This window comes from Macaca thibetana, chromosome 20 (genome assembly GCF_024542745.1).
Source record: "Macaca thibetana thibetana isolate TM-01 chromosome 20, ASM2454274v1, whole genome shotgun sequence".
NCBI classification, from domain to species: Eukaryota; Metazoa; Chordata; class Mammalia; order Primates; family Cercopithecidae; genus Macaca; species Macaca thibetana.
The window spans coordinates 55,300,525-55,327,514 of NC_065597.1; the positions used below are offsets into that span (position 1 = coordinate 55,300,525).

Below are 26,990 nucleotides of genomic sequence, written 5' to 3' on the forward strand. Positions count from 1 at the left end.
TTGCAGCCTCAGACTACTTATTTTCTCTGTCGCCTAGGCTGGAGTGCAGTGGCGCAATCATAGCTCACTGCAGCCTCAACCTTCCCTGCTCAAGTGATCCTCCCATCTTAGCCCCCGAAGCAGCTGGGAATACAGGTGCATGCTACCATGCCTGGTAAGTTTTTGCATTTTCAGTAGAGATGGAGTTGTTCACCATGTTGGCCAGGCTGGTCTTGAACTCCTGACCTCAAGTGATCCTCCCACCTCAGCCTCCCAAAGTTCTGGAACTACAGGTGTGAGCCACCGTACCCGGCTCCCTAGATCTTTTTTAGATTTTTGAGACAGTCTCACTCTGTTGCCCAGGCTGGAGTGCAGTGGTGTGATCTTGGCTCACTGCAACCTCCATCTCCTTGGCTCAAGTAATTCTCCTCCCTCAGCCTCCCCAGTAGCTGGGACTACAGGCACGCACCACTACACCTGACTAATTTTTGTATTTTTAGTAGAGATGGGGGTTCCACCATGTTGGCCAGGCTGGTCTTGAACTCCTGGCCTCAAGTGATCCGCCTGCCTCGGCCTCCTAAAGTGCTGGGATTACAGGCGTGAGCCACCGCGCCCAGTCCATTCATGGGTTTAATGAGAGAGAATGCAAATCATCATGGAGGAGGGGCCTAAATCCCCCAGAGGGAGAGGAGAGGATGCAGCCAGTAGCAAGCCCTCCTCTTATACTCAGGCCCAGAGGACTCTGTTCTGGGGAAGGGTCTATGCGATCAGAGTTGACTTTCTACCCTAAGGGGATGCCTTTTGTGGCAAAAGCTGGACTCAGCCTTGGGTACTCACTTGTTGGGGTGTGCCCTTGGGTAACAGCCTTAAAACCTCACTGTACCTCAGTAGGCACAACTGCGAATGGACCCAAATATTTCTGGCTGCTCTGGCTCCTCACAGGGTGGTCATGAGAAAACAGACGCCAGAATGCCTTGTAAGGCTAGATTGCAAAGCTCCAGGAGGATTTCATTCCCTGGAGTGTCCCAGCACCTAGAACAGTGCCTGGCACAAAGCAGGCGGCCAGCGAATGCTGCTGGGTGAACAAAATCTCTGGGGCATATTCGCGATCTGGCCGTGCTATGGTCGCGCGCCAGACCCACCCCGGACATGGCTGCACTCATTCTTTTGGAAGTTCAGTGAAGTACAGGCTATGGTTCCCATTACCCAGAGGTGGAAACTGAGGCCCAGAGAACATGAGGAAACTTTGATGGTGTCACAGACAATGTCTCCGCCGGAATCCAGGTCGATGGGGACCCCAAAAGCGGGTTTGGTGGAAGGAACTGGCAAAAGGGTGGGGATCATCAGGGACTGACCCTGGGCGCGCTGGGCTCGCGGGCAGCTCGAGGGTGGGGATCCCTCCCCTCTTGTCCCCCTCACCCTCTCTGTCCTGCCCGCACCTGCGTCCTTCCCTGGCCCGCGTCCGGGCTTCGCTCACCTGGCCCGGGCTCCCGCGGCGCTGCGCTGCGTGCTCCCCGCGCTGCGCCAGACTCCGCGCCGCCAGGGCCACCGGGCCACCTCCTCCTCCAGAGGGGGCAGAACGGGGCGGAGCGTGGCATCCGGACCGCCTCCCGCCTGCTCCTCTGCACCCGGCGGGGAGCACCTGCATTCTCTCAGGTAGAGACCCGCAGGCTCTCATAGAGGGGAAACTGAAGCCAGTAGGGCCGGGATGGGCAAAATGGTCCACGGTTCTGGTGGGAAAACACACAAAGGCCCTGCGTGCCGGGCTCTGTCCTGCCGGCCAAGTCGTCCTAGAACCCCAAGAAAAAGGGTTTTATCTATATCTAGGAGCAGAATTGCTGGGTCATACGATTACTCTGTGTTTAGAGAAGAACGGCCAAACTGTTCTCTAAAGTAGCTGCACCATTTTACAACCCTACCAGCAGTGTATAGGGTTCCAAGATTTCCACATCCTTACCAACACTTATAATCTATGTTTAAAATTTTAACTATTCTGTTGGGTGTGAAGTGGGGTCTCATTGTGGTTTCATTTATATTTTCCTGATAGCTAATGCTGCTGAACATGTTTTCATGTGCTCATTGGCACATTAATGTGTTTTCTTTGGAGAAGTGTCTGTTCAAATCCTTTGCTCATTTTTAGCTGAGTTATTTGTTGATTTTAAAGAGTTATTTGTATATTCTGGATATAAATCCCTCATCAGATGAATGATTTGCAAATATTTAAACAAAAAGAAAAAAAAACCAAAAAAGTTCTTCTATCATCCATCCTTCCACCTATCCATCAAATCTTCCATCCATCCATCCTTCCACCTATCCATCCATCCTTCCACCTATCCATCCATCCTTCCACTTATCCATCCAACCTTCCATCCATCCATTCTTCCACCTATCCATCCATCCTTCCACCTATCCATCCAACCTTCCATCCATCCATCCTTCCACCTATCCATCCAACCTTCCATCATCCATCCTTCCACTTATCCATCCAATCTTCCATCTGTCTGTACTTCTACCTGTCCGTCCAGCTTTCCATCTATCTGTATTTCCACCTGTCCATACGACCTTTCATCCATCCATTCTTCCACCTGTCCATCCAACCTCCTGTCATCTATCCTTCCACCTATCCATCCAAACTTCCATCCATCCAACCTTCCACCCATCTAATTCATCCCATATATCTTTCTTTCCTTCCTTCTACCCATCTATCTACTCTTCCTGTCTTGCAATCTTTCACTCATCTCTGTTGATTTATGCATCAATCACATCATTCTACTTTTGATGGATGCTTCTTCAGTGCTGGATAATATCACCCTTTGAAAACTCATGTTCAGCTGGGTGTGGCTCATGCCTGTAATCCCAGCACTTTGGGAGGCTGGGATGGGCAGATCACTTGAGCCTAGGAGTTTGAGACCAGCCTGGGCAACATGGTGAGAGCCCATCTCTATGAAAAAATACAAAAAAATTAGCCAGGCATAGTGGTATGTGCCTGTAGTGCCAGCTACTTGGGAGGCTGAGGCAGGAGGATCACCTGAGCCCGGGAGGTAGAGGCTATGGTGGGCTGTGATTGTACCACTGCAATCTTACTGCTGGAAAGCTCAGGCAATGGAGTGAGATCCTGTCTCAGTAAAAGAAAACTCATGTTCAAGTGGTGGTATTGGAGGGTCAGGCTTGTGCCCAAGAGCTCACAACTGCTGTAATGGAGCCACAGGGGCCGAGAGCAGCAAGGGCTGGTCACTTTGCTCTGAAAAGGGCAACTGAAAAAGCCTCCACCCATACAACACCCTTTGTGGGCACAGGTGTGGGGAAGAGAAAAACAAAATCTTAGTCTGCATGTTGTATGAGCCAGATAGTAAGAGATCTTGCTTAATCCTCACAACTCTGTTTTAGCTCAATTTTAGAGACAGGGAAACAGGTTCAGAAAAGGGGCTCCAAATGTGGTGGGGAAAGCCATGGGGTCTGTCCTGGATTTAAATCTTAGCTTTGCCACTTCCTTGCTGTGTGTCTTTGAGCACCTACGAGGCTCAGTTTCCTCATCTGTAAACTGCAAATGATGTGCACTTAATAGTTGCGATGCTGTGAGGTTTATGACTAACATGCTTTATGCAAAATGTTGAGCATGGTGCTGGCTCAATCAGTGCACAAACAATGGTAGCTGTTCTTCTCATTACATGGGAAGTTGGGATTTGAACCTAGGTCCTGTCCTTCCCCACTTCATAAGCCATGTGTCTGGTCCAGCCTTCCATTCATAAAGGCCAGCCTCTTCTCCCACCAACAGGGTCAGAGAACTCACATTCCCCGGTACCAGCTCCTGATATTGTCTTGCAAAGAGAAGCATAATTTATATTTGTGACGGGTTGAATTGTGTTCTTCACAAAATTCATATGTGGAAGTCCCAATCCCACGTACTTAACCCTAACTCTGCAAATAGAGTCATTGCAGATGTAATGAGTTAAGGTCATAGTGGAGTAATGTGGGCCCCTACTCAGTATGACTGGTGCTCTTATAAAGAGGGGAAATTTGGACAGAGACATGCACATAGGGAGAATTTCATGTGAGGACTGGAGTTATGCTGCCCAAAGCCAAGGAACTACCAGAATGGAGAAGTCTGGAATGGATCCTTCCCAGTGTCTTCAGAGGGAGCATGGCCCTGAGGGCACCTTAATCTTGAACTTCCAGCTTCCAGAACAATAAGACAATAAATTTCCATTGTTTCATCCACACAATTTGTGGTACTTTGTTATGACAGCTCTAGCAAATGAATACAACCACCACAGGCCCTTTTTTTTTTTTTTTTTTTTTTTTTTTTTGAGACGGAGTCTCGCTCTGTCACCCGGGCTGGAGTGCAGTGGCCAGATCTCAGCTCACTGCAAGCTCCGCCTCCCGGGTTTACGCCATTCTCCTGCCTCAGCCTCCCGAGTAGCTGGGACTACAGGCGCCCGCCAACTCACCCGGCTAGTTTTTTTGTATTTTTTAGTAGAGACGGGGTTTCACCGTGTTACCAGGATGGTCTCGATCTCCTGACCTCATGATCCACCTGTCTCGGCCTCCCAAAGTGCTGGGATTACAGGCTTGAGCCACCGCGCCCGGCCTGGCCCTTTTCTCTGTATTTACAGGGGTGACCCAAAATGGCAGCTGTGCAAGATGGACCAGACTGAGAATAACCACGGCAGGGGCTGTGGTCACCACTGCCTTCCTGGACCCAGCACAGAATCTGGCCAAAGGAGGGTCTCATCAAGCCTTAGCAAGTGAGTTTCCTTTTTTTTTTTTTTTTTTTTTTTGAGACAGAGTCTCTGTTACCAGGCTGGAGTGTAGTGGCACGATCTCAGCTCACTGCAACCTCCACCTCCCGGGTTCAAGCGATTCTCCTGACTCAGCCTCCGAGTAGCTGGGATTACAGGTGTCCACTACCACGCCTGGCTAATTTTTGTATTTTTGGTAGAGACAGGGTTTCTCCATGTTGGCCAGGCTGGTCTCGAACTCCTGGCCTTGAGCCATTTGCCTGCCTTGGTCTCCCTAAGTGCTGGGATTACAGGCATGAACCACCACACCTGGCCACAACTGAGTGTTTTTAAACAACTTGATGAATTTTTACTTATGTATACTTCAATGTAACTCCTACCTTGATCAAGATATATAATATTTTCAACATGCCAGATGTCCCCTTTGTGTTCCCCATCCCACAGGGTAACTACTATTTTGACTTCAGTCACCAATAAGGAATTTGGCTGGTTCTTGAACTTCATATAAATGACATTATACAGTATGTACTCTTTTGTGTCTGGTTTCTTTTGCCCAATATTATGAGACTGATGCATCTTGTTGAATATAGCTGTATAGATCATTCTTTTTTGGGGGCGGGCAGGGTTTCACTCTATTGCCCAGGCCGGAGTGTAGTGGCATGATCAAGGCTCACTGCAGCCTCAACCTCTCCTGGGCTCAGGTGATCCTTGCACCTCAGCCTCCTGAGTAGCTGGCACTACAGGCATGTGCTTCCAAGCCTGGCTAATTTTTGTATTTTTTGTAGGATGGGTTCTCACCATGTTACCTAGGCTACTCTCAAACTCCTGGGCTCAAGTCATCTACCTGCCTTGGTCTCCCAAAGTGCTGGGATTTCAGGTGTGAGCCACCATGTCAACTGTTCATTCTTTTTAAATCGATGCATAGTATTTCACTGTAAAATGTATCAGATTTTATTTGCACATTCTGCCACTGATGGACATTGGGTAGTTTCCAGTTTTGAGGTCTAATGAATAAGGCTGCTGGGAAAATCCTTATATGTCTTTTGTCTAACATATGCACTCATTACCCTTGGAGTGGAATTACTAGATCATAGAGTAGGCATATGTTTTACTTTAGTAGAAATTGCCAAATAGTCTTCCAAAGTTATTGAGTCAAATTACACGTCCCTACCCCAACCCCTACCCTAACTGGAATATGAGCGTTCCAACTGTTCCACATCTTGATATTGTAGTTCTTTGTTTTGTTTTGTTTTGTTTTTAGAGACAGGGTCTCATTCTGTTGTCCAGGCTGGAGTGCAATGGCCCAGTCTCAGCTCATTGCAACCTCTACTTCCCAGATTCAAGTGATTCTCATGTCTCAGCCTCCTGAGTAGCTGGAATTACAGGTGTGCACCACCATGCCCAGCTAATTTTTGTGTTTTTAGTAGAGATGGGGTTTCACTACGTTGGCCATGCTGGTCTCAAACTCCTGACTTCATGTGATCCGCCCACCTTGGCCTCCCAAAGTGCTGGGATTACAGACGTGAGCCATCACGCCTGACCATCTTGTTTTTTGTTTGTTTTTGTTTTTAAGAGACAGGGTCTTACTCTGTTGCCCAGGCTGGAGTGCAATGGCACAATCACAGCTCACTACAGTCTCAAACTCCTGGGCTTAACTGATCCTCATGCCTCAGCCTCCTGAGTAGCTAAAACTGCATGCATTGGGCCACCATGCCTGGCTAATTTGTTTTAAATTTTTGGAGACATGGGGTCTTGCTATGTTGCCCAGGCTGGTGTTGAACCCTTGGCATCAAGCAATTCTCCCATCTCAGCCTCGCAAAGTGTTGAGATTAGAGGCATGAGCCGCTGTGCCCAGCCCCAGTCTTTTTGATTTTAGTCATTCTAGTGGGATGTAGTGGCATCTCACTGTGGTTTTAATTTACATTTCCCTGGCAGGTAAGGCTGTTGAGCACCTTTTCATGTACCTATTGTCCATTTTAAAAATTGGATGGGCCGGGCGTGGTGACTCACGCCTGTAATCCCAGCACTTTGGGAGGCCAAGGTGGGTGGATCACCTGAGGTCAGGAATTTGAGACCAGCCTGGCCAACATGGTGAAACTCCGTCTCCACTAAAAATAAAAAGAAAAATAGCTGGGCGTGGTGGCAGGCGCTTGTAATTCCAGCTACGCTACTCGGGAGGCTGAGGCAGGAGAATCGCTTGAACCCGGGAGGTGGAGGTTGCAGTGAGCCAAGATTGTGCCACTGCACTCCAGCCTGGGCAAAGAGAGTGAGACTCTATAAAAAAAAAAAAAAAAAAAAAAAAAAAAAAATTGGGATGGGCTAGGCATGGTGACTCATGCCTGTAATCCCAGCACTTTGGGAGGCCAAGGCAGGCAGAGCCCCTGAGATCAGGAGTTCAAGACCAGCCTGGCCAACATAGTGAAACCCTGTCTCTACTAAAAATACAAAAATTAGCCGGGCATGGTGGCAGGCCCCTGTAGTTCCAGCTGCTCAGGAGGCTGAGGCAGGAGAATCGCTTGAACCTGGGAGGTGGAGGTTGCAGTGAGCCGAGATTGTGCCACTACACTCCAGCCTGGGCAACAGAGCAAGACTCCATTTCAAAAAAAAAAAAAATTGGAATTTTATCTTTTTCTTATTGAAATCCTTTATATAGTATGGTATGAGTCTTTTAATAAAGTTCTATGTCACTAAAAACTTACAAACACACACATACGCCAATGATCATTTCAGTTAAAGTCATGTTGATCCTATTAGTGGAATAAAAGTAATTGTTTTTAATTTTGGAAAATGACCCCGGATGAGCAGCCTTCACTTCAGTTTGGTTGGGCAGGGATGGAGAGTGGTGGTGAGGCTCACTTGTTTCTTCTTCCTCCAGGATGGGCTGACTGTGACTCTGCATTAGCCTGTGATGGACCAGGGTGGAGACCACCCCATCAGCTGCTTTCCAGAGCTGGACTCCCACAGCTCAGCCGCCTGCTCACTGTTCACCATGTGTCTCCCATGTGGCAGCTTCTGGGGACCTGCAGATCCTGGGACAGCAGTCTCATCCCAAGGGAGCTCACGGTCAAGGAGAAGAGCTAGATCAGCGAGGAAGGTGGCATGACATGGAGTGCTGAGTGCGAGAGTTCTGCGTGGTCAGGATGCTGCCAGAGAAAGTCTGGAGGCCCCTGGCTCTAGATGGGTCCCAGGGAGCTAATGTCATTTGAGCTGTGCCTTGATGGGTGAGCAGGAGTCTCCGGGCAGAGGAGGCAAGAAGCACCGTTCAGGCAGGGGGTTGGTTTAGGGCTTCCCAGAGAGGGACAGTCTAGTGGCTGGAGAGTAGGGTGTGTTGCGGGACAGGGCTTGAGAGTTAGATTAGACCCAGGAATGGCCTCTCACACAAAAGACAGAGACTTTCCTTTCTCAGCTTCCAGGGAGTCCTGGTACCAGGAATCGTGTTCCCTGCGGGTCACAGCATTCCACCCCATCCTGCCCTCTGGGCCGGGATTTGCTCAGTAAGTGGTCCTTTGTAGGATGACATTTCTGTTTAGAGGAATCATTATTTTTTAACCAAAGTTATTATTGACCACAAAACAGAGCATGCCACTTGGTGCTTAGTGCACACTCAGGCAGTGTGGGGTCTAGCCCCTCCCCTTACCTGAGAACACTTCTCTAGGAAAGAGTGACCTTTGGTTCTGCATCATTTTTCTTCTGGAGTTGGGATCTGGTGGGCACGAGATGAAGAAAGATGGTCTCCCTGGTGCCCAGATTTCTGGGCTGGCTGGGAGAAGCAGGGCAGGAACCCTTGGAGCAAGGGTACCATGATGGGTGCGGCCCTTCTAGATGGGGTCCGGGGTCTCCACGGGCTGTAGCCAAATGGCAGGCGGGAAAGGCTGCATGAAGGGCATACCTGAAGGACTGGGCCTGCCAGAGGAAGCTTCTGGCCTTGGTGATCTCCTGGGCCAGCCTCCTTAAATCATCTCCTTCAAATGGTGGCAGCGTGGGATCCTTAAAAAGGGGAAGTGAGTGTGAAGTTTGATCCATTAAATAGATGCGAGCTGAAAATCCAAAATCTCAGAAAAAGCATTTTAGAGCTAATCACGTTCTGGCTTCCATCCAGTGCAGGAAATCTTGTGAGCCTCCGCTTGTATATCTCCAGGGACAGGAAGCTCACTACCTATCAAGACAGTCATTCTGCAAAGGGGACACTTTGAAATACGGTGTGTGAGAGTCAGTGTAGGGAGGGGACGGTGGCAAAGCAAGATAGTGTCAGAAATTGAGTGAAGGTGGCCCCACTCTGGGCCAGTGGAACAGAAGTGGCACAGGTTCCTTATCTCACCGCTATTCAGTAAAATCTCTTCAATCATTTTTTGCATTTCTTCTAGTAAAATAGATTCATGGGTATGGTTTTTATTTGGTTGATTTTAGACAGAGCCTTGCTCTGCTGTCCTGGCTGGAGGGCAGTGGCGTGATCATGGTTCACTGTAGCCTCAAACTCCTGGGCTCAAGCTATCCTCCCACTTCAGTCTCCCAAGTAGCTAGGACCACAGCCATCTGCTACCACACCTGGCTGAGACATGCTTTTTAAAAAATGTTAACGAATAAAATTTCACCACCTAGCCTTAAAAATACATCTTACCAATCCTAGCACTTTGGGTGGCTGAGGTGGGTGGATCACTTGAGGTCAGGAGTTTGAGACCAGCCTGGCCAATATGATGAAACCTCATCTCCAGTAAAAATATAAAAATTAGCTGGGTGTGGTGGCAGGCACCTGCAATCCTAGCTACTCAGGAGGATGAGACACGAGAATCACTTGAACCCAGGAGGCAGAGGCTGAAGTGAGCTGAGATTGCGCCACTGCACTCCAGCCTGGTGACACAGTGAGACTTCGTCTCAAAAAAAAAAAAAAAAAAAGTAAAAGAAAAAAACTACATGTCTCACAGTTCATAAGCCCTAAGAAAGAGAGGAAACCGTCCCTTCTGCCTGGCAGTAGTAGCACAGCAATCCCAGTCTGCATGCAAAAACAATTCAGAGAATCTGATTTGATAAGGTACTAAGCTGAGAGCCTTAAACATATCATCACTTGTTTTCCTGTGTAATAAGGACACTTGGGTGAATATTCATTACTTTTACCAATTTGTTCTGTTCTCTGTATTATTTATGATACTTGTCCCTAGAAGAGCTAGTTGAACGAAGGAGTCATGTAAGGCTACCCAGACTTCAAAGATTATGCCAGCCGAGCCTGATGGTTCAGGCCTGTAATCCCAACACTTTGGGAAGCTTAGGCAGGAAGATTACTTAATCCCAGGAGTTTGAGATCAGCCTGGGCAACATGGTGAGATCCTGTTTCTACAAAAAATTAAAGAAATTATCTGGGCGTGGTGGCGCACCTGTGATCCCAGCTACTCTGGAGGCTGAGGTGGAAAGATTGCCTGAGTTCAGGAGGTAGAGGCTGTACTGAGCTGTGATTGCGCCACTGCACTTTAGCCTGGGCAACGGAATGAGACCCTGTCTCAAAAAAAAAAAAAAAAAAAAAAAAAAAAATTATGCCATGTCCTGTGAAAGTAACCTTTAACCTCTGAAAAGAAATCTGGAATTCTGATTGGTTGTCTTACTTGATAATTTGTTGTCCTGGGAATGTTATCACTGGCAACATTGCATTCCTAAAAGGTATAAATATGTGCAGAATTTTCCTATTAAGTCAGAAGTAGATCATTGAAATCTATGACTTTACTAGATTTATTACTTCATAGATAACCTATGACTTTGCTAGATCTATTGCTTAACAGATAACTTGAATGTCTGTGTTTCAATGAATTGAACCCCAGAAGACACAAATATGCAGGAATTAAAGCACAAAGGTTAAGATCGTGGGTGTCTTGGGGCTGTAGCTATACCACTTCCTCTGACTTTAGTTTTTTTTGTTGTTGTTTGTTTTGAGATGGAGTCTTGCTCTGTCACTCAGGCTGGAGTGCAGTGGTGCAGTCTCGGCTCACTGCAACCTCTGTCTCCCAGGTTCAAGCAATTCTGCCTCAGCCTCTCGAGTAACTGGGATTACAGGTGCACACCACCATGCCCAGCTAATTTTTGTATTTTCAGTAGAGACGTCATTTCACCATGTTGGCCAGGCTGGTCTCAAACTCCTAACCTCAAGCGATCCACCCACCTCGGCCTCCCAAAGTGCTGAGATTACAGGTGTGCGCTACCATGCCCAGTTTTAGGTGTATTCTTAAACCTCGCTGGGCCTGCTGTTCATCTGTTAAATGGGTATAATATTATAAGAGGTAATCTACATAAAGCCACATAAATTTCCAACACAGGCAAACTGGTCTGATCATCAGGAAATATAACAACACCCTCAAATCCTGCTTCTTTCCCAGTCTCGAGGAGAGTCAGCCTAAAAGGACAGTGGCAGGGAAACCCAATCCTTTTTAGTTAATATTTTGTCTCAACGAAAAGCAGAGATCTTTTTAGTCAGAAGGAAAACCCAGGACGGGCGTGGTGGCTCATGCCTGTAATCCTAACACTTTGGGAGGCCAAGGTGGGAGGTTCACTTGAGCCCAGGAGTTCAAGAAGGAAAACCCCATGCCTGTTGATATTTTATTGAGTTGTTTCAACAGAACTCATGTTCAGTGGCTCTGCAACTTACGTTTTCATTGATGAAGCCTTTGGTCAGCAGGCCGCACATTCTGGAGAGTGTGTCCTCACCCACAGGGCAGTGATAGCGTCCGCCGGTGAAGGAAGCCAGCTTTCTCAGGAACTCAACCGCCGCTCTGGAAGGAAGGGACAGAGGGCAGGTGGGGAGGCTGACTGACCAGCCTAGTTGGTGTGACTCCCCAGGTCCATGGGGAACTTAAGTCTGTGGGGCTTAAGAGAAATCAGCCTGGCAATGGGCGGTGGCTTGTGCCATGGAGACCACCATGAGAACACCAAAGGACACTTTCCCCACCAGTTTATGGATGGCTATAGCAACTGCTGCTGCTTGAGGGAAGAGGAGTCCCCGTGTTCCCCGTGTGAGTGTCGCCATCTAGCCTGGACCTCCTCAAACCACACAGCCCACACACTCCAGCCCCCATTTCTTCTTTTCTTTTTTGAGACAGAGTCTTAGTCTGTTACCTAGGCTGGAGTGATCTTGCATGATCTTGGCTCACTGCAACCTCCACCTCCCAGGTTCAAGCAATTCCCCTGCCTCAGCCTCCTGAGTAGCTGGGACTACAGGCGCTGGCCACCACGCCAGGCTAATTTTTGTATTTTTTTAGTAGAGACGGGGTTTCGCCATGTTGGCCAGGCTGGTTTCGAACTCCTGACCTCAGGTGATCTGCCTGCCTTGGCCTCCCAAAGTGCTGGGATTACAGGTGTAAGCCATCGTGCCCAGCCTAGCCCCCATTTCTTTATGGGACACTTATCCAGTGCCTACTATGTGTTAGGCCTGTAAAGGACACATATTACACTTATGGGGCTTATGGTTTAGACCAAGAGATAAAATATGTCCCTATGTAGTCTGTTTTGCTAATAGTAAAGTTTTGATTTTTGAAGGTGCTGAGTCTTATCTGACATGTGTTCTTTTTCACATTTTTGTTTTGTTTTGTAGAGACAGAATCTTGCTATGATATCCAGGCTGGTTTCGAACTCCTGGCCTCAACTGATCCTCCCACCTCAGTCTCCCAAAGCACAGAGATTATAGGCATGAGCCATGGTGCCCAGTCATAACACATGTTCTATAGTGATCGTTTATAAAAATAACCATGATGAGGCTACATTAATATTTTTCTTTCTAGCTTTTCCCCTAAATGTCCCCTAAATACTCACAAATGTGATCCCAGGGAAGAGTAGGAGGGAGACTGTGACATGACTGTGTGAATCTCGTGCAAATGTGTTTCCAGGCTGGAGGAAGTCAGAGGGAAATGTCTGAATAAAGAGAGGGGTTTTCACCTGTGGTGTGACACCTGCTTGGGCCCTCTAGAAAAACAATGCTTCTCCTAATTTCTTTCTTTCTTTTTTTTTTTTTTTTTGACAGTCTCACTGTTGCCCAGGCTAGAATGCCATGGAGCAACCTTGGCTGGCTGCAACCTCTGCCTCCCTGGATCAAGCGATTCTCACGTCTCAGTCTCCTGAATAGCTGGGATTACAGGCGCATGCCACCACGCCTGTCTAATTTTTGTATTTTTAGTAGAGACAGGGTTTCACCATGTTGGCCAGGTTGGTCTTGAACTCCTGATCTCAAGTGATCCACCTGCCTCAACCTCCCAAAGTGCTGGGATTACAGGCGTGAGCCAGCATGCCCGGCCACTTCTCCTAATTTCTGATTTACAGGATTAGGGCCCAGGAGAGACCGGCGTCTAAGTGAGCAGGTAGATTAGGTGGGGAGCTTGGATCTCCCTGCTGAGATGTGTGGCTCCATATCACGCACCTGTCTGAGCAGTTCAAGGAAATGGTGTGCACTTTCACATCTCTTTTCTCCCTGAGTCTTTGGACTTCATTTAGGACAAGGCTGCAGCTTGTGTCTGGCTTTCCGTCGGTCAGGAGGTACAGTCCTTCCAGATCATGGAAACTGAAAGCTTTCTGAAAGAACACAGGACGGCTGTCAGGCTCAGGAGAGAGGCTCACCCGGAAGACAAGAACCAAATGCCTAAAGGTGGTGCCTGCTGCCGCCTCTGCCAAAATGCATCTGATTGGATGCCTCTGACCTGTTCAAAAAGACTGAGAGATTCTCTTTCAGCCTCAGACAGACCAAGGAAGCTGCTGAGGTTTAGGAGGAAGAGCATGGCTCGCTGCCTAGCTGGTTAATCCCAAGCAAGTCACTTAACCTCTCTGAGCCTCTGTGTCTTCATCTATTTTTCTTTAATTTTTATTTTTTTGAGATGGAGTTTCATTCTTGTTGCCCAGGCTTGAGTGCAATGGTGCAATCTCGGCTCACTGCAACCTCTGCCTCCTGGGTTCAAGCAATTCTCCTGCTTCAGTCTCCCAAGTAGTTGGGATTACAGGCATGTGCCACCACGCCCAGCTAATCTTTTGTATTTAGTAGAGATGGGGTTTCACCATGTTGGTCAGGATGGTCTCGAACTCCTGACCTCAGGTGATCCACCTGCCTTGCCCTCCCAAAGTGCTGGGATTACAGGTGTGAGCCCCCACACCTAGCCTGTGTCTTCGTCTATAACGTGAGAACATCGAGAATCCTTTTCTCACTGGGGTGTTGGGAAGATGAAATGTGCTTTGTCAATTCTAAAGTGCCCTTTTTAAATCCTAAAGCATCGTGCAGTGTCAGCACAGGGGATGATGGTATTTGTTTTGCATCAAGGTCGGGCTCCATGGTGGGACTTGCCAGCAATGCTTGCAAGATGGAGGTGCTGCCCTCAGCTTGCAGGTGGGTCACCCATTGCATAGCCTCATGGCACGCTGCATCTGTGGTCTCCACCAGCGTGTCCTGCCACGACTGAAGGCTCTCTGCAAAGCTGAGCAGGTTAAAACTGGGGAGGAGGAAAAGAGGAGGTGAGGGGCAGAGAAGGGGAGAAAGAGATTGGTTAGAATAGGCCCGTCTAGACTGAAGACTCCTACAATGAGCCCCGTGGCCTCTCAGGGAGAGGGCTGTGGGGCCTCTTGAGAATGAGAGGGTACATACTGACGATTTGGATGCAGACAGAGATAGATTTAAATCCCAGCTCAAGCCAGACACAGTGACTTGTGCCTGTAATCCCAGTACTTTGGAAGGCCAAGCTGGGAGGATTGCTTGAGGCCAGGAGTTCAAGACCAGCCTGGGCAACATAGTGAGACCCCCATCTCTGCAAAAAAATTAAAAAAAAAATTAGCCAGGCATGGTGGTGTGTGCCTATAGTCCAAGCTACTTGGGAGGCTGAGGTGTGAGATCACTTGAGCCCAGGACGCTGAGGCTGCAGTGAGCTATGATCACACCACTGCACTTCAGCCTAGGCAACAGAGTGAGACCCTGTGTCAAAACAAACAAACAAACAAAAATCCCAAACAATCCTAGCTCACCCAGTGACTGGTTACCCAATCTTCAGCAAGTGTCTTAACCTCTTGAAGTCCTGGCTGCTTTTTCTGAAAAATGGGGGCTGATAACAGCAACGCCTCACAGGCTCATTGTGAGAGTTGATGCAATGATGCGTGTAAAGCATCTGGTGCACAGAAAGTGCTCAAGAAATGTGTACTCTGATTAAGGCAAGAACGAGGCCTAGTCTAAGATGAGAGTCCCCTGGGGTCCCCTTAGGGTCAACCCTTCCGGATAGGGAAAATAAACAACTTCCTCCACTCAAAAATCAAGTTCACAAAAATTTAAAAAATTAAATAATTAAATAATTTGAAAAATTGAGTTCAGCTGAAAGCCCTACGTCAAGGCCACATGGTAGTTCCTTTGCTGTGCCTGCAATTGTCCCTAGGCCTGAAATTGCGTTCCTTTTTTTTTTTTTTTTTTGAGACAGCATCTTACTCTGTTGCCCACGCAGGAGTACACTGGTGCAATCATAGCTCACTGCGGCCTCAACCTCCTGGGCTCAAGTGATCCTCCTTCCTCAGCCTCCCAAGTAGTTGGGGCTACAGGTGCACACCACCATACCCAGCTAATTTTTAAATGTTTTGTAGAGATGGGGTGTCACTTTGTTGCTGAGGCTGGTCTTGAACTCCTGAGCTCAAGTGATCCTCCTGCCTTGGCCCCCAAAATTGCTGGGATTACAGGTATGAGCCACCATACCCAGCCTCTAAAAACTGCTTTCCTTCACAGCAGAGCGGAATACAGTGCTCTTTCCTACTCAAATGTGTTACTCAGAAGAGCATCTCAGAAACTCCAGGCCTGCTGGCACTGAGAGGAGACGGTGTGCTTGACCAGGGAAGCCCCGGGAACTGCCCCTTTGATCTTCCTGATCAGCCCTCGCCTCTTACCTGTCACAGCGCTTCCGCAGCTGTTCCCAAATCAGCAAAACCAGCTCTGTCTTCACCTGCTGCAGGTAGGGGCCCATGGACCCTGACGTGTCCAGCAAAATGCATACTTTGCTCTCCAAAACAGTGCCAAACAGTCGGCGGCTCCCTGCTCCGAGACAGGTGGGGCAGAGGCAGGGGGTGAGGGGTCCCTCCTCCTGGGTGGTTTCCCTCACTGTATCTATCAACTATAAAGTCTTGCGACACCTGTTGCCTGCCTCATCATTGATTGGATGTCACCCCACTGGGAGACGGCCTTTGTGGTGCTGTGGGAGGGGGTGATTGTCCAAGGGCAGACCTGATCAGCAGTTTGGGCTTTAGGAGATCAAGATTTCAGCTCTGGCTTTGTCTGTGATGAGTTGTATAAGCGGTTAAACCTCCTGGGCTTGAGTTTCTTCATCCTTAAAGTTAAGTGATTGGATTCAATAGTGTCATGATATTGCTTTGAAATATTAGATAGTGTTTGGGTGTGTACTGGTATGTCAGCTGGGGGACTTGTACTACAAAAGAAATCGCTGGATCTCTGGTTTTAAGTCACCATTCCCAGGGGTAATGTGAACTGGGAGTGGAGAGAGGCTCATGCCTTCTCTGTCCCAGCTCAGCCTCTGACCTGACAACTGTACCTGGAGTGGCAGTCATCATGACGCCCCTGTCCGTGGACCATCTATACCAGGTCCTACTGCAGAGGACTGGACCTAATGAATTTACATAGACCCTGAGTGGCACATACAAGGCCACCTGTAGGATCTCCATATAGGACTCCCTTCCTCCCTCCTCCTATTGCCCCAGAAACCCTCCAGGCCCCATAGCCTGAATCCCCTCCTGTCCAGTTCTAGCTGTCTGCCCACCTTCTTGGGTTTGATGCTTCAGACCATCTCTTAATCCACAGCCCAACCCTGTCCATTTGCCTTTCCAGGAGGGGACTTGGTGCTCTCTGAAAAGAGGTCCGTGGTGGCTTACACCTATAATCCCAGGACTTTGGGAGGCCGAGGCAGGAGGATCGCTTGAGCCTAGGAGTTCAGAGCCAGCCTGCACAACATAGCGAGACTCTGTATCTTAAAAAAATAAATAAAGTAAGCTGGGCATGGTGGCACGTGCCTGTAGTCTCAGCTCCTTGCAAGGCTGAGGTGGGAGGATTGTTTGTGCCCAGTTCGAGGCTGCAGTGAGCCATGACTGCACCACTGGACTCCAGACTAGGTGACAGAGCAAGACCATGTTTCTAAAATAAAATAGTAATAATAATAAAAAAACAGAGGGTTTCTGCTCTGTCAGTTCCCCTTACCATCTGTACCTCCAGGGTTGTTTTGCTAGGGCCCAGTCAATATTAAAGCAAACCTTTTGACAGTGAGCCCCTTGTCATTTGCAGGAAGGCAAGGTGTGGCAGGTGGCCTTGCAGAGCAGGCTGTGACGTGTGTGAGCTCCCGCTGGAGCTCTTGGGCCCATGTTCTAACTCCCTGTTATCCAGCCCCTTGCCTGTCCTCTGAACCCACTGTCATTTTTTTTTTTTTTTTGGACAGAGTTTCACTCTTGTTGCCCAGGCTGGAGTGCAGTGGTGCGATCTCAGCTCACTGCAACCTCCGCAATTCTCCTGCCTCAGCCTCCCAAGTAGCTGGGATTACAGGTGCCTGCCACCATGCCTGGCTAATTTTTTGTATTTTTAGTAGGGTATTTTTATATTTTCATCATGTTGGCCAGGCTGGTTTCAAACTACTGACTGGTGATCCACTCGCCTCGGCTTCCCAAAGTGCAGAGATTACAGGCATGAGCCACCACGCCCAGCCTCCCAGTGTCATGTTGTACCTGGATGATGTTCCTGGCCTAATCCTCTGATCTGCAGTTCTCACAAGGCCTGGCTTTGGAAGGACTGATATTGGGGTCCCTGGGGCTAGCCTTCCACATCCCCTCATGCTCCTCCACCCTTCAGGGCAGTGGGCAGGCTCACCGGACAGCAGCCACTGCAGCCTCTGGACATAGCGCCTTAACACCTTCTCCAAGTGCCTGATGTACACCTCCATCTCCCCAGGCGTCCAGTAAATGTGTCTCACCACTCCCTGGGTTAAGGCAAGTGGAGGCAAGCATCCATCCCATCAGCCGTTTCTTCATATCCCCATCACCCCCTAAAATTGTTTGTTCCATCGTGGTTAACAATTCTCAAAACATTTGTTGGCTGGGCATGGTGGCTCATCCCTGTAATCCCAGTGCTTTGGGAGGCCGAGACAGGAGGATCACTTGAGCCCAGGAGATCAAGACCAGCCTGGGCAACATAGGGAGACCTCATCTCTTCCAAAAACAGAAAATTAGCGGGCGTGGTGGCATGTGCCTGTGGTCCCAAGCTGCTTAGGGGAGGCTGAGGTGGGAGGGTTGCCTGAGCCCAGGGAGGTAGAGGCTGCAGTGAGCTGCAATTGCACCACTGCACTCCTGCCTGGATGACAGAGCAAGATCCTGTCTCAACAAACAAACAAAAACCCACAAAAAATAACCATCTGTTAAGCATATGTTTTTTGTTTGTTTGTTTAAAGCCTTTTTTTCTTTTATTAAACTAGTAGATTTATGGTTCTACAAAGGAGTAGGGAATTAGGATGATTTTGGTTTTTGGTAAATGCAGTTGCTGTATTAATAAAAATCATAATAATCTCTAATTTTTGTTTTTTGAGACAGTCTCACTCTGTTGCCCAGGCTGTAGTGCAGTGGTACGATCTCGGCTCACTGCAGCCTCTGCCTCCCGGGTTCAAGCAATTCTCCTGCCTCAGCCTCCTGAGTAGCTGGGATTACAGGTGCACGGCACCATGCCTGGCTAATTTTTGTGTTTACACTAGAGATGGGGTTTCACTGTGTTGGCCAGGGTGGTCTTGAACTCCTGACCTCAGGTGATCCTGCCGCCTCGGCATCCCAAAGTGCTGGGACTACAGGCGTGAGCCACTGCGCCTGGTCAATGATCTCTAAATTTTAAAATAGAAAACGCTTAATGGTGGGTTAAGAAGTTCATAAATTTTGAACTAAATAATGACTTAGGGTGGAGAGGGGCAGCATACTGGAACGACCCGATGTTCCTCTAGTGAATAATTTTGAATTTTTGTGGCTATTTTTAGTTTCCCCTAATCTTGATAATGTAGGATAAAAGGGCAAGGAGAGAAATGATCTGATTTTCATTCTGTACTAAATTTACATATTCTAGTGTCAAAGCAATAAAAAATCACCCCAAAATTAGAAAATAGAGAAGAGAACCCTTCACTTTCTATCACAACCCCTATTTGCTGCCATAACAGAACCGTCATCAGTATTGGGGTACAGCATTCTTATGGGTGAACACTTCAGCCATGGTCCAATCTTGTCAGCAATTGCTACTTTTTCTTATCTTTTCCTTTTTATGTTTTAAGAGATAGGCTCCTGCTCCATGACCCAGGCTGGAGTGCAGTGGCGTGATCACGGCTCACTGCAGCCTTGAACTCCATGACTCAACTCATCCTCCCGCCTCAGCCTCCCAAGTAGCTGGGAATACAGGTACACAGCGGCACCTGGCTAATCTAATTTTTTTTTCCAGAGATGGGGTCTTGCTATGTTGCCCAGGCTGTTCTCAAACTCTTGGACTCAAGCAATCCTCCCACCTCAGCCTCCCAAAGCACTTGGTACTATAGGCAGGAGTCACCGCACCTGGCCTCAGCAATTGTTTCTAATTCTTACTCCAATGAGCCCATCTAACCCTGGAATGGGATCTGAGGCCCTCTGGGAAGTTGGCTTTTTTTCCAACAGGATTTTGCATCTCCTATTTGGTGAGGGGAGTCTCATTTTGGGGAGGAGGGCAGTTCCCACAAGCAGAAATAGAGGCCAGAGTGCCCTACACTGCTCTCTGCCATTTGCAGGTGAGTTGGGAGAGAAAAAAAAACGGTGATGAAAATCGTGACTTACGCGGATCTCAACGCTGGGGAAGATGCTGCAGTGTTTGGCTGATGCTGACCTCTGTCCTGACTTTTGATGAGTGCAGTTGGGACCCATGCATCTGGAAATCTCCAGCTTCAATTTTTTGAGCCCATATTTTGCCATCCACTTTAGAATAAAGGAAAGAACTATTATCTTAGGCAATTCAGACTCAACTGAATGATCATCTGATTCATCTATGAGAACCTCATGTTTGAAACCTGTATGATGTTTGAAATGTGGGATTCCCAGGTCCTCACTGAGCATCCATCCCATGCAAATTCCTTCCCTGGCTTTGGGGGAGAAGTGCACAAGAAATATGGGAGGCAGGCTCAGTGCAGTGGCTCACGCCTGTAATCCCAGCACTTTGGGAGGCTGACAGGGGTGGATCACCTGAGGTCAGGAGTTTGAGAACAGCCTGACCAACATGGTGAAACCCCATCTCTACTAAATACAAAAAATTAGCCAGGTGTGGTGGTGCATGCCTGTAATCCCAGCTACTTGGGAGGCTGAGGCAGGAGAATCGTTTGAACCCAGGAGGTGGAAGTTGCAGTGAGCTAAGATAGTGCTACTGCACTTCAGCCTGGGCAACAAGAGTGAAACTCTGTCTCAAAAAAAAAAAAAAAAAAGAAATATTGGGGGTGAACAACAAAATCTATTGAGCACCTCCCAGACCCTAGTCTAGTGGACGCTGTTGCTTCCCCAACATCCATTTCAACCCCACCCACAACATTTGAGTGGAAAGCCCTGATTGGTCGAAAACTCAGACTCTAACCCAATTAGGATAATCTCAGTCTCCTTGTCACAACAAGGGACACAACAATGGGCAGGCTCAAAGCAGCCAGGGATGGCATCCGCCATCGACACAATCAGACCCAAGCTCAGGCTTTTATTGAATAGTTGTGGGACGACCGTCCCCTTAGGCACAAGATGGGGGATTTCCATTGATTTCACTTTAATGAATCTTCACATCAATCTTATTTGACAGGCACAATTGTCGTTATTTTAGAAAGGCAGTGAGACTGAGTGTAGCTAGGTGACTTGCCCAAGGTCACCCAGGCAGGAAATAGCAGACCTAGATTTTGAATTTAGGTCTATTTAACCCTTATCCCATCTGCCACAGTAAGGAATTGTTCTTATCAGGTTTGTCCTTTTTTTTTTTTTGACACAGAGTCTTCCTCTGTCACCCAGGCTGGAGTGCAGCGGCGCAATCTCGGTTCACTGCAACCTCCACCTCCCGGTTTCAAGAGATTCTCATGCTGTAGCCTCCCAAGTAGCTGGGACTACAGGGCGTGCCACTGCACCTGGCTAATTTTTAAATTTTTAGTAGAGAAGGGGTTTCACCATGTTGGCGAGGTGGTCTCGAACTCCTGACCTCAAGTGATCCGCCCTCCTCGGCCTCCCAAAGTGCTGGGATTACAGGTGTGAGTCACTGTGCCTGGCCTGTTCTCATTTCTGATTATACCCCCACTCCTAGAAGTAATGGCTGGTGGAAGGAATTACTCTATTGCTTAATGGGCATGTGCTGGTACAAGCAACTTAATACCTCTTGGCTTGAGCAAACTGTATCCTTTGTGGGTAAGTCAATAGAAGAGCTAATCCTTCTCACGCCCCTTCCTTGAGGGTACTTCTTGTACACCGAGCCTAGGAGAAGCAGAGTAAGGTCATTGCTATAGTTTGGATGTTTGAGCCCCTGCAAACCTCATGAAATGTGATACCCAGTGTTGGGGATGGGGCTTGATGGGAGGTGTTTGGGTCATGGGAACGGATCCTTCATGAATAGATCAATGCCCTCCCTGGTGACAGGGTGGGGAGCGAGTGAGTTCTCCCTCTATTAGTTGCCGCAAATGCTGGCTGTTAAATAAAAGCCTGGTACCTCCCCATTCTCTTGCTTCCTCTCTCTCCATGTGATCTCTGCACATGCCAGCTCCCCAGTGCCTTACACCATGAGTGGAAGCAGCCTGAGGCTCTCACCAGATGCCCAAACTTCCAGCCAGCAGAACCCTGAGCTAAATAAACCTGTTTTCTTTATAAATTACCTAGCCTTGGGTATTCCTTTATAGAAGCACAAATGAACTAAGATGGTCACTCTGTGTACCTCTCTTCCCTCCCCCTGCTCCCTTTTTCACGTCAATTTCTCTGTCAATCAAGTCAGTTGTAAAAGCCCTTAGTGCAATTTGCTGAGAGGTAGAAAGGGAGGCTGTTGGGTGGATGGGGAAAGGCTGTTTGGGAACCTCCCGCCTAGCAATGAATTGTTCTTGGGATCTGCACCATTTCACAGCAGTCAATCAGGCTGGCCTAGGGGAATCATCTCCATCCCTTCCCATCTGCCTTAGAGCTAAGGAAACTGCACCTAGTGGACAGAGTCGGAGTGCCTGAGGATCTCAGGAGGTCTCATCTTCAATATTGACTTTTCTCATTCCCTGGTTGTTGTCAAAATTTTGCATGTCCATTTCCCAGGGCTGGGAGAACTGAGTTGTTTGAGGACAGGCTTGCTGCAGACGCACCAGTGCCCAGGTCCTGGGACAGCAGGAGGGGTTCCTTCCCGCAGTACCTGCTGCCCTTACAGCTCCCCCAGGGCCAGGGGGCCTGTCCAGACACCTGCATAGCCTCTAACTTACCCACATTATTCCCTTTCTCTGTGTAGAACAGCGAAAGAGATGTCTCTGCTTCCCTTGACTTGGTCTTCCTCCTCTGTTCCATCATCCCTTCTTTCATTGGCTGGGCCGCAGCTGAAGAACATTTGGCTTGTTGGCTGGAGCAGCTGTGTGCATTCTTGCGCTATAGCTGTCCAGCTTGGCTTAGAGACACTCAAGTTCAGCTATACTTCACCCCAGGAAATGGGGCTCCAGGATGACTTCAAGGCACCCCGTGTCCCCACCCCAGGTCTCTGGCTTTGCTTGGATCAGAAATAGCTATAGCTACCATTTACCGAGTCCAGATCCTTCCCTGGCATTGTGCTAAGTGCTCTGAGTATGCTGCCTCGCTTCATCCTCACAGTCCCCCAGTTTACAGATGAGGTAAGTGGGACTCCACCAGTAAGAAGCAGGGCAATGATTCTACCTGGTCCTGCTGACTTCAGAACTCTGCTCTGAGCCACTCTGCCATACCTTTGACATCAGAAATAAAATACATGGTCTTAGGTTCTATGAGCTGAATACTTTCATAAAGATTGTGAAGGCCTGTTACCACTAGTGGCACATGATCCTTAGCCCCCCCGAGCCTCAGTTCCTTTGTCAGTACAATAGGAAGCTGATAGAGTACCGATGCAAAGGATTGATCATTATAGGCTCTAAATGGGACAATCTTAGCAGATGGGCTGGCACATGATCAACCCTCAGGATCATTGATCATTTTAGTTACTATCATTATTGCTATTATGATTATTATTTTAAGAGATGTGGCCAGGCGTGGTGGCTCACCCCTGTAATCTCAGCACTTTGGGAGGCTGAGGTGGATGAATTGCCTGAGCTCAGGACTTGGAGACCAGCCTGGGCAACATGGTGAAACCCCGTCTCTATTAAAAATACAAAAAATTAGCCAGGCATGGTGGCACCCACCTATAGTCCCAGCCACTCAGGAGGCTGAGGCACGAGAATTGCTTGAACCCAGGAGGTGGAGGTTGCAGTGAGCTGAGATCACACCACTGCACTCCAGCCTGGGTGACAGACCGAGACTCTGTCTCAAAAAAAAAAAAAAAAAAAAAAAAGTATAGACAGGGTCTTGCTCTGTCACTGAGGTTAGAGTGCAGTGGTGCAATCATAGCTCACTGCAGCCTTGAACTTCTGGGCTCAAGCCATCTCCTGCCTCAGCCTCCTGAGTAGCTGGGGGACTACAGGCATGCACCACCACATCTGGCTTTTTTTTTTTTTTTCTTGGTAGAGATGGAGTCTTGCTATGTTGTCAAGGCTTGAACTCCTGACCTCAAGTGATTCTTCCACCTGAGCCTCCAAAAGTGCTGGGATTACAGGCATGAACTTCCACACCTGGCTTTAGTTACTATCATTATTAACCCATGCCTCAGCCGTGACCATGACATCCCTCCACCCTGCTTGACTGTGGTCATGCCTTACCTGGTGAGATGCCAGCTCTGCTACTGAGTGGACGCCATTTCAGAGATTTCAGCAGGGGGCTCTTCTCTCTGTCAGGGTCATCTTTAATGCTCTAGAAAACAGGTGGTCTTTCCCATCAGAGGAGTGTTCCCTGTGGCAGGCAGGGCCTCAGTTACCGCGACCTCAATCTGTCCATGAGGAACTTTTGCAGGGAGGAGCCTAAGGGAGGGGACTCCTCAGATAGGTTTGGCCCCTCTCCTGCAGCAGATTCAGAGGGGACTCTGGGTTTTGAGGTGAAAAAGTATGGGTGTGTACACGTGTGTATGAGTGTATATGCATGTGTGTGCATGTGCATATGTGTATGTATGCATGTGTATGTGTGTGAGATGAGAGTGAGACAGCTGCTAGTGAGAGAGCTATGGGGGTTTGCCAGAACTTTCTTCATCAGTTACCCGCCCCTCTTCCTAATGGACTGGGATGTCTGGGCTTCCAGCATGACAACAGAAATTTAGGTAACTTCTGTGCCTTATCAGGCACCTCAGTTTTTTTTTTTGTTTGTTTGTTTGTTTGTTTTCTTTTTTAAGATGGAGTCTGGCTCTGTCACCCAGGCTGGAGTGCAGCAGCATGATCTCGGATCACTGCAAGCTCTGCCTCCCAGGTTCAAGCAATTCTGCCTGCCTCAGCCTCCCGAGTAGCTGGGATTACAGGTGCCCGCCATCACACCCGGCTAATTTTTGTATTTTTAGTAGAGAGGGGGTTTCACCATGTTGGCCAGGATGGTCTCGATCTCTTGACCTCGTGATCCGCCTGCCTCGGCCTCCCAAAGTGCTGGGATCACAGGTGTGAGCCACTGAGCCTGGCCCAGGCATCTGTTTTAAGGGAAGAGTTCCTTCATTCTCAGCCACGACCAGAGTGTGATGGTCATTAAAAAGTCACTCTCTGGGGAGCACCCCACCTGGTTTCAGGAGGCACTCAGGAAGCACTGGAGGCTCAAGAGGGAGCCCCTGAGGAGGGGGTGAAGTGCCTGAGCTGGCTCCTGAAACCTGGTGGAGTTCCCTGAACGAGGGCAGAGCCTGGCTGCACAGGCTCTCCTGGAAAGGCAGCCCTTTGACTGGGAATCTGCTACCTACGGTCTGGGATGGATTTCCACATTCTGAACATGGGCTGCACTCACAGGGTCTGAGTCATGCAATGCTGAGGGACTCACAGGTGTCCCTCCCAGTCTGCTCACAAGCACAGGTGCCTCTGAGGTCTTTCCTCTAGAGCCCTTCTGACTTCCAAGGTGGGTGGGTACTTAATGGAGGACAGAATTGACAGGCTGTGAATGGGGATAAACCCCTAGCAGGTACAGCCCACCCTCAGGCTCCTATCGGCCCCTCCAAAGTCTTAGGCGGCAGTGGGAAGAGCCCTTAGAGACCCTAATTCCTTTGCTTCCAAGAGACCCTCCAGGATAAGCCATCAGATGAAACAGGTGGGTGTCAATTCTGTGGCATCCTCAGTACCAGGGTAGGGAAAAGGCTGGGATAAGCTGGCAGAGCCAAGGGTGGGGTGGAGGAGGCCAGAGGAGCCCCAGAGCTGAGGAGCCAGCCCCCCGGGGGAGATTTTCCCCCGGAGGCCTGGGCAAGAGGCACCCACGGGACACTCACCACTGAAGCGCCCACCCCATCCCTGCTGGCCCCAGCCATTGTAAGACCCAGGAAAGACCAGAAGACAAACAGGAAACCAAATCTTCCGCGTGTTATTAGGAGGGGAGTCAAACCATTCTGGCCCCCACGGGGGCGGTGGGCCTGGGAGGGCAGAGCTTCTTGGGCTGACTTCTTAGCTGAAGTGTCTTTGGTTTTTCTTTCAGGAGGTCTGCACTTCCCAGTACTTTTCTTGAATGGTTCTTCAGGGAGGCCATGAGGAAGGCACACTGCAGTGGGATTGGGAGGGTCAGTGGCACCCCCAGCCACTGTGGACACACACACACACACACACACACACACACACACACACACACACACACACACACAGAGAGAGAGAGAGAGAGAGAGAGAGAGAGCGCAGAAGGGACTGTATCCACTGAAACCTCTGACATCCCCTGGATTCCTCTTTTCATCCCTAGAAAGCCACCTGGGGCTGAGAGTGCTATGGACCAATCCTATGAACAACAGTAAGGACCAGGTATGGGGGCCTGGGAGGCATAGGCTCTGGGTTAGTGAATACTTGGGAGTCTCCAACCCTCATGCCAACAAGTCACGTCAGCTACGCCAATAGGGTAGGTGCTGTCATCTCCCCATTTTACACATGAGGAAACCAAAGCTCTGAAGCTGTCATCACAGAGTTAACAAGAATTCTGGACAAAAATCTAGTTATCATGAAGCCCTGATCAGGCTGCACATAGCCCCACTTCTTTGTAACCTAAAGTCACATAGCACCAGATCCTGGCTGTTTGCATCCCCATTGTTCCTCTAGATAGGATTTCTGATGTCAAAATCACAAAGCTTTTGTTTAAGAATTGCTTAAGATGTTTTTCAGACTCGAATTCCAGCAAAGTAGCTGATGCCAACCAGTTTGAAGACCCCCAGAGGAACAGGAACAGCATGAAAACACAGCTTCTTCATCTCCCCCGCCCATGACTCCAGCCTGCACTCAACTAGTCAGTGCCCTCCACACTTCAGCCCACTGCAATACCCTTAAAAACCTCAATGTCAAATTCCCCGGGGAGATGGATTTGAGGTTCCCTCCCATCTCCTCGTTTGGCCGTTCTACAATTAAACATTTTTTCCTCTGCCACAACCCAGTGTCTCTGTGCATTGACTTGCCATGCATATCTGGCAACAGATCTATTATAGTTACAGCTCTGTGAGCTTAAGGTTCTCATCTAAGGCCACCTTATCAGTGTGTAGAGAAACTTCAATTCAAACCAGGTGGGTCTGGTTCCAAAGCCAGCACCCTTCCATTGTGAGACACTGTGGCCTCCACTTGTGGGCCGGTCAGCCTGACTGGTTCCCCAGCAATTATTCTCAATCAAAGCTCCAGAAGACACCACTCAAATGTAAATAAGCATCCTCTGGAAAGGTGAATTATGCAGTCATTGCCCATTAATATCATATGAATGAGTTTATCAGATGAGGGAATGGGACTGCGTGCACCTGAGGGTAAGGGATATTTCTTTATTTTTTATTTATTTATTTTGAGACGGAGTCTCACTCTGTCACCAGGCTGGAGTGCAGTGGCGTGATCTCAGCTCACTGCAACCTCTGCCTCCCAGGTTCAAGGATTCTCTTGCCTCAGCCTCCAGAATAGCTGGGATTACAGGTGCACACCACTACACCCAGCTAGTGTGTGTGTGTGTGTGTGTGTGTGTGTGTGTATTTTTAGTAGAGACGGGGTTTCACCATGTTAGCCACGATGG

General features: G+C 48.7%; 1 protein-coding gene across 1 annotated transcript in view; it reads right to left on the reverse strand.

The window, feature by feature from the left end:
- Positions 1 to 7,448: 7,448 nt before the first annotated feature.
- Positions 7,449 to 26,990, reverse strand: part of VWA3A (von Willebrand factor A domain containing 3A) — a 69,925-nt gene continuing 50,383 nt past the window's right edge. The window contains 13 exon segments of the mRNA XM_050774052.1: positions 7,449 to 8,240; positions 8,356 to 8,421; positions 8,608 to 8,705; positions 11,347 to 11,470; positions 13,108 to 13,259; positions 14,020 to 14,164; positions 15,591 to 15,735; positions 17,569 to 17,677; positions 19,533 to 19,670; positions 21,088 to 21,185; positions 22,163 to 22,273; positions 23,615 to 23,705; positions 25,353 to 25,505. Of these exon segments, the coding sequence (XP_050630009.1) occupies positions 8,370 to 8,421; positions 8,608 to 8,705; positions 11,347 to 11,470; positions 13,108 to 13,259; positions 14,020 to 14,164; positions 15,591 to 15,735; positions 17,569 to 17,677; positions 19,533 to 19,670; positions 21,088 to 21,185; positions 22,163 to 22,273; positions 23,615 to 23,705; positions 25,353 to 25,505 (1,416 nt within the window). The 3' untranslated portion in view covers positions 7,449 to 8,240; positions 8,356 to 8,369.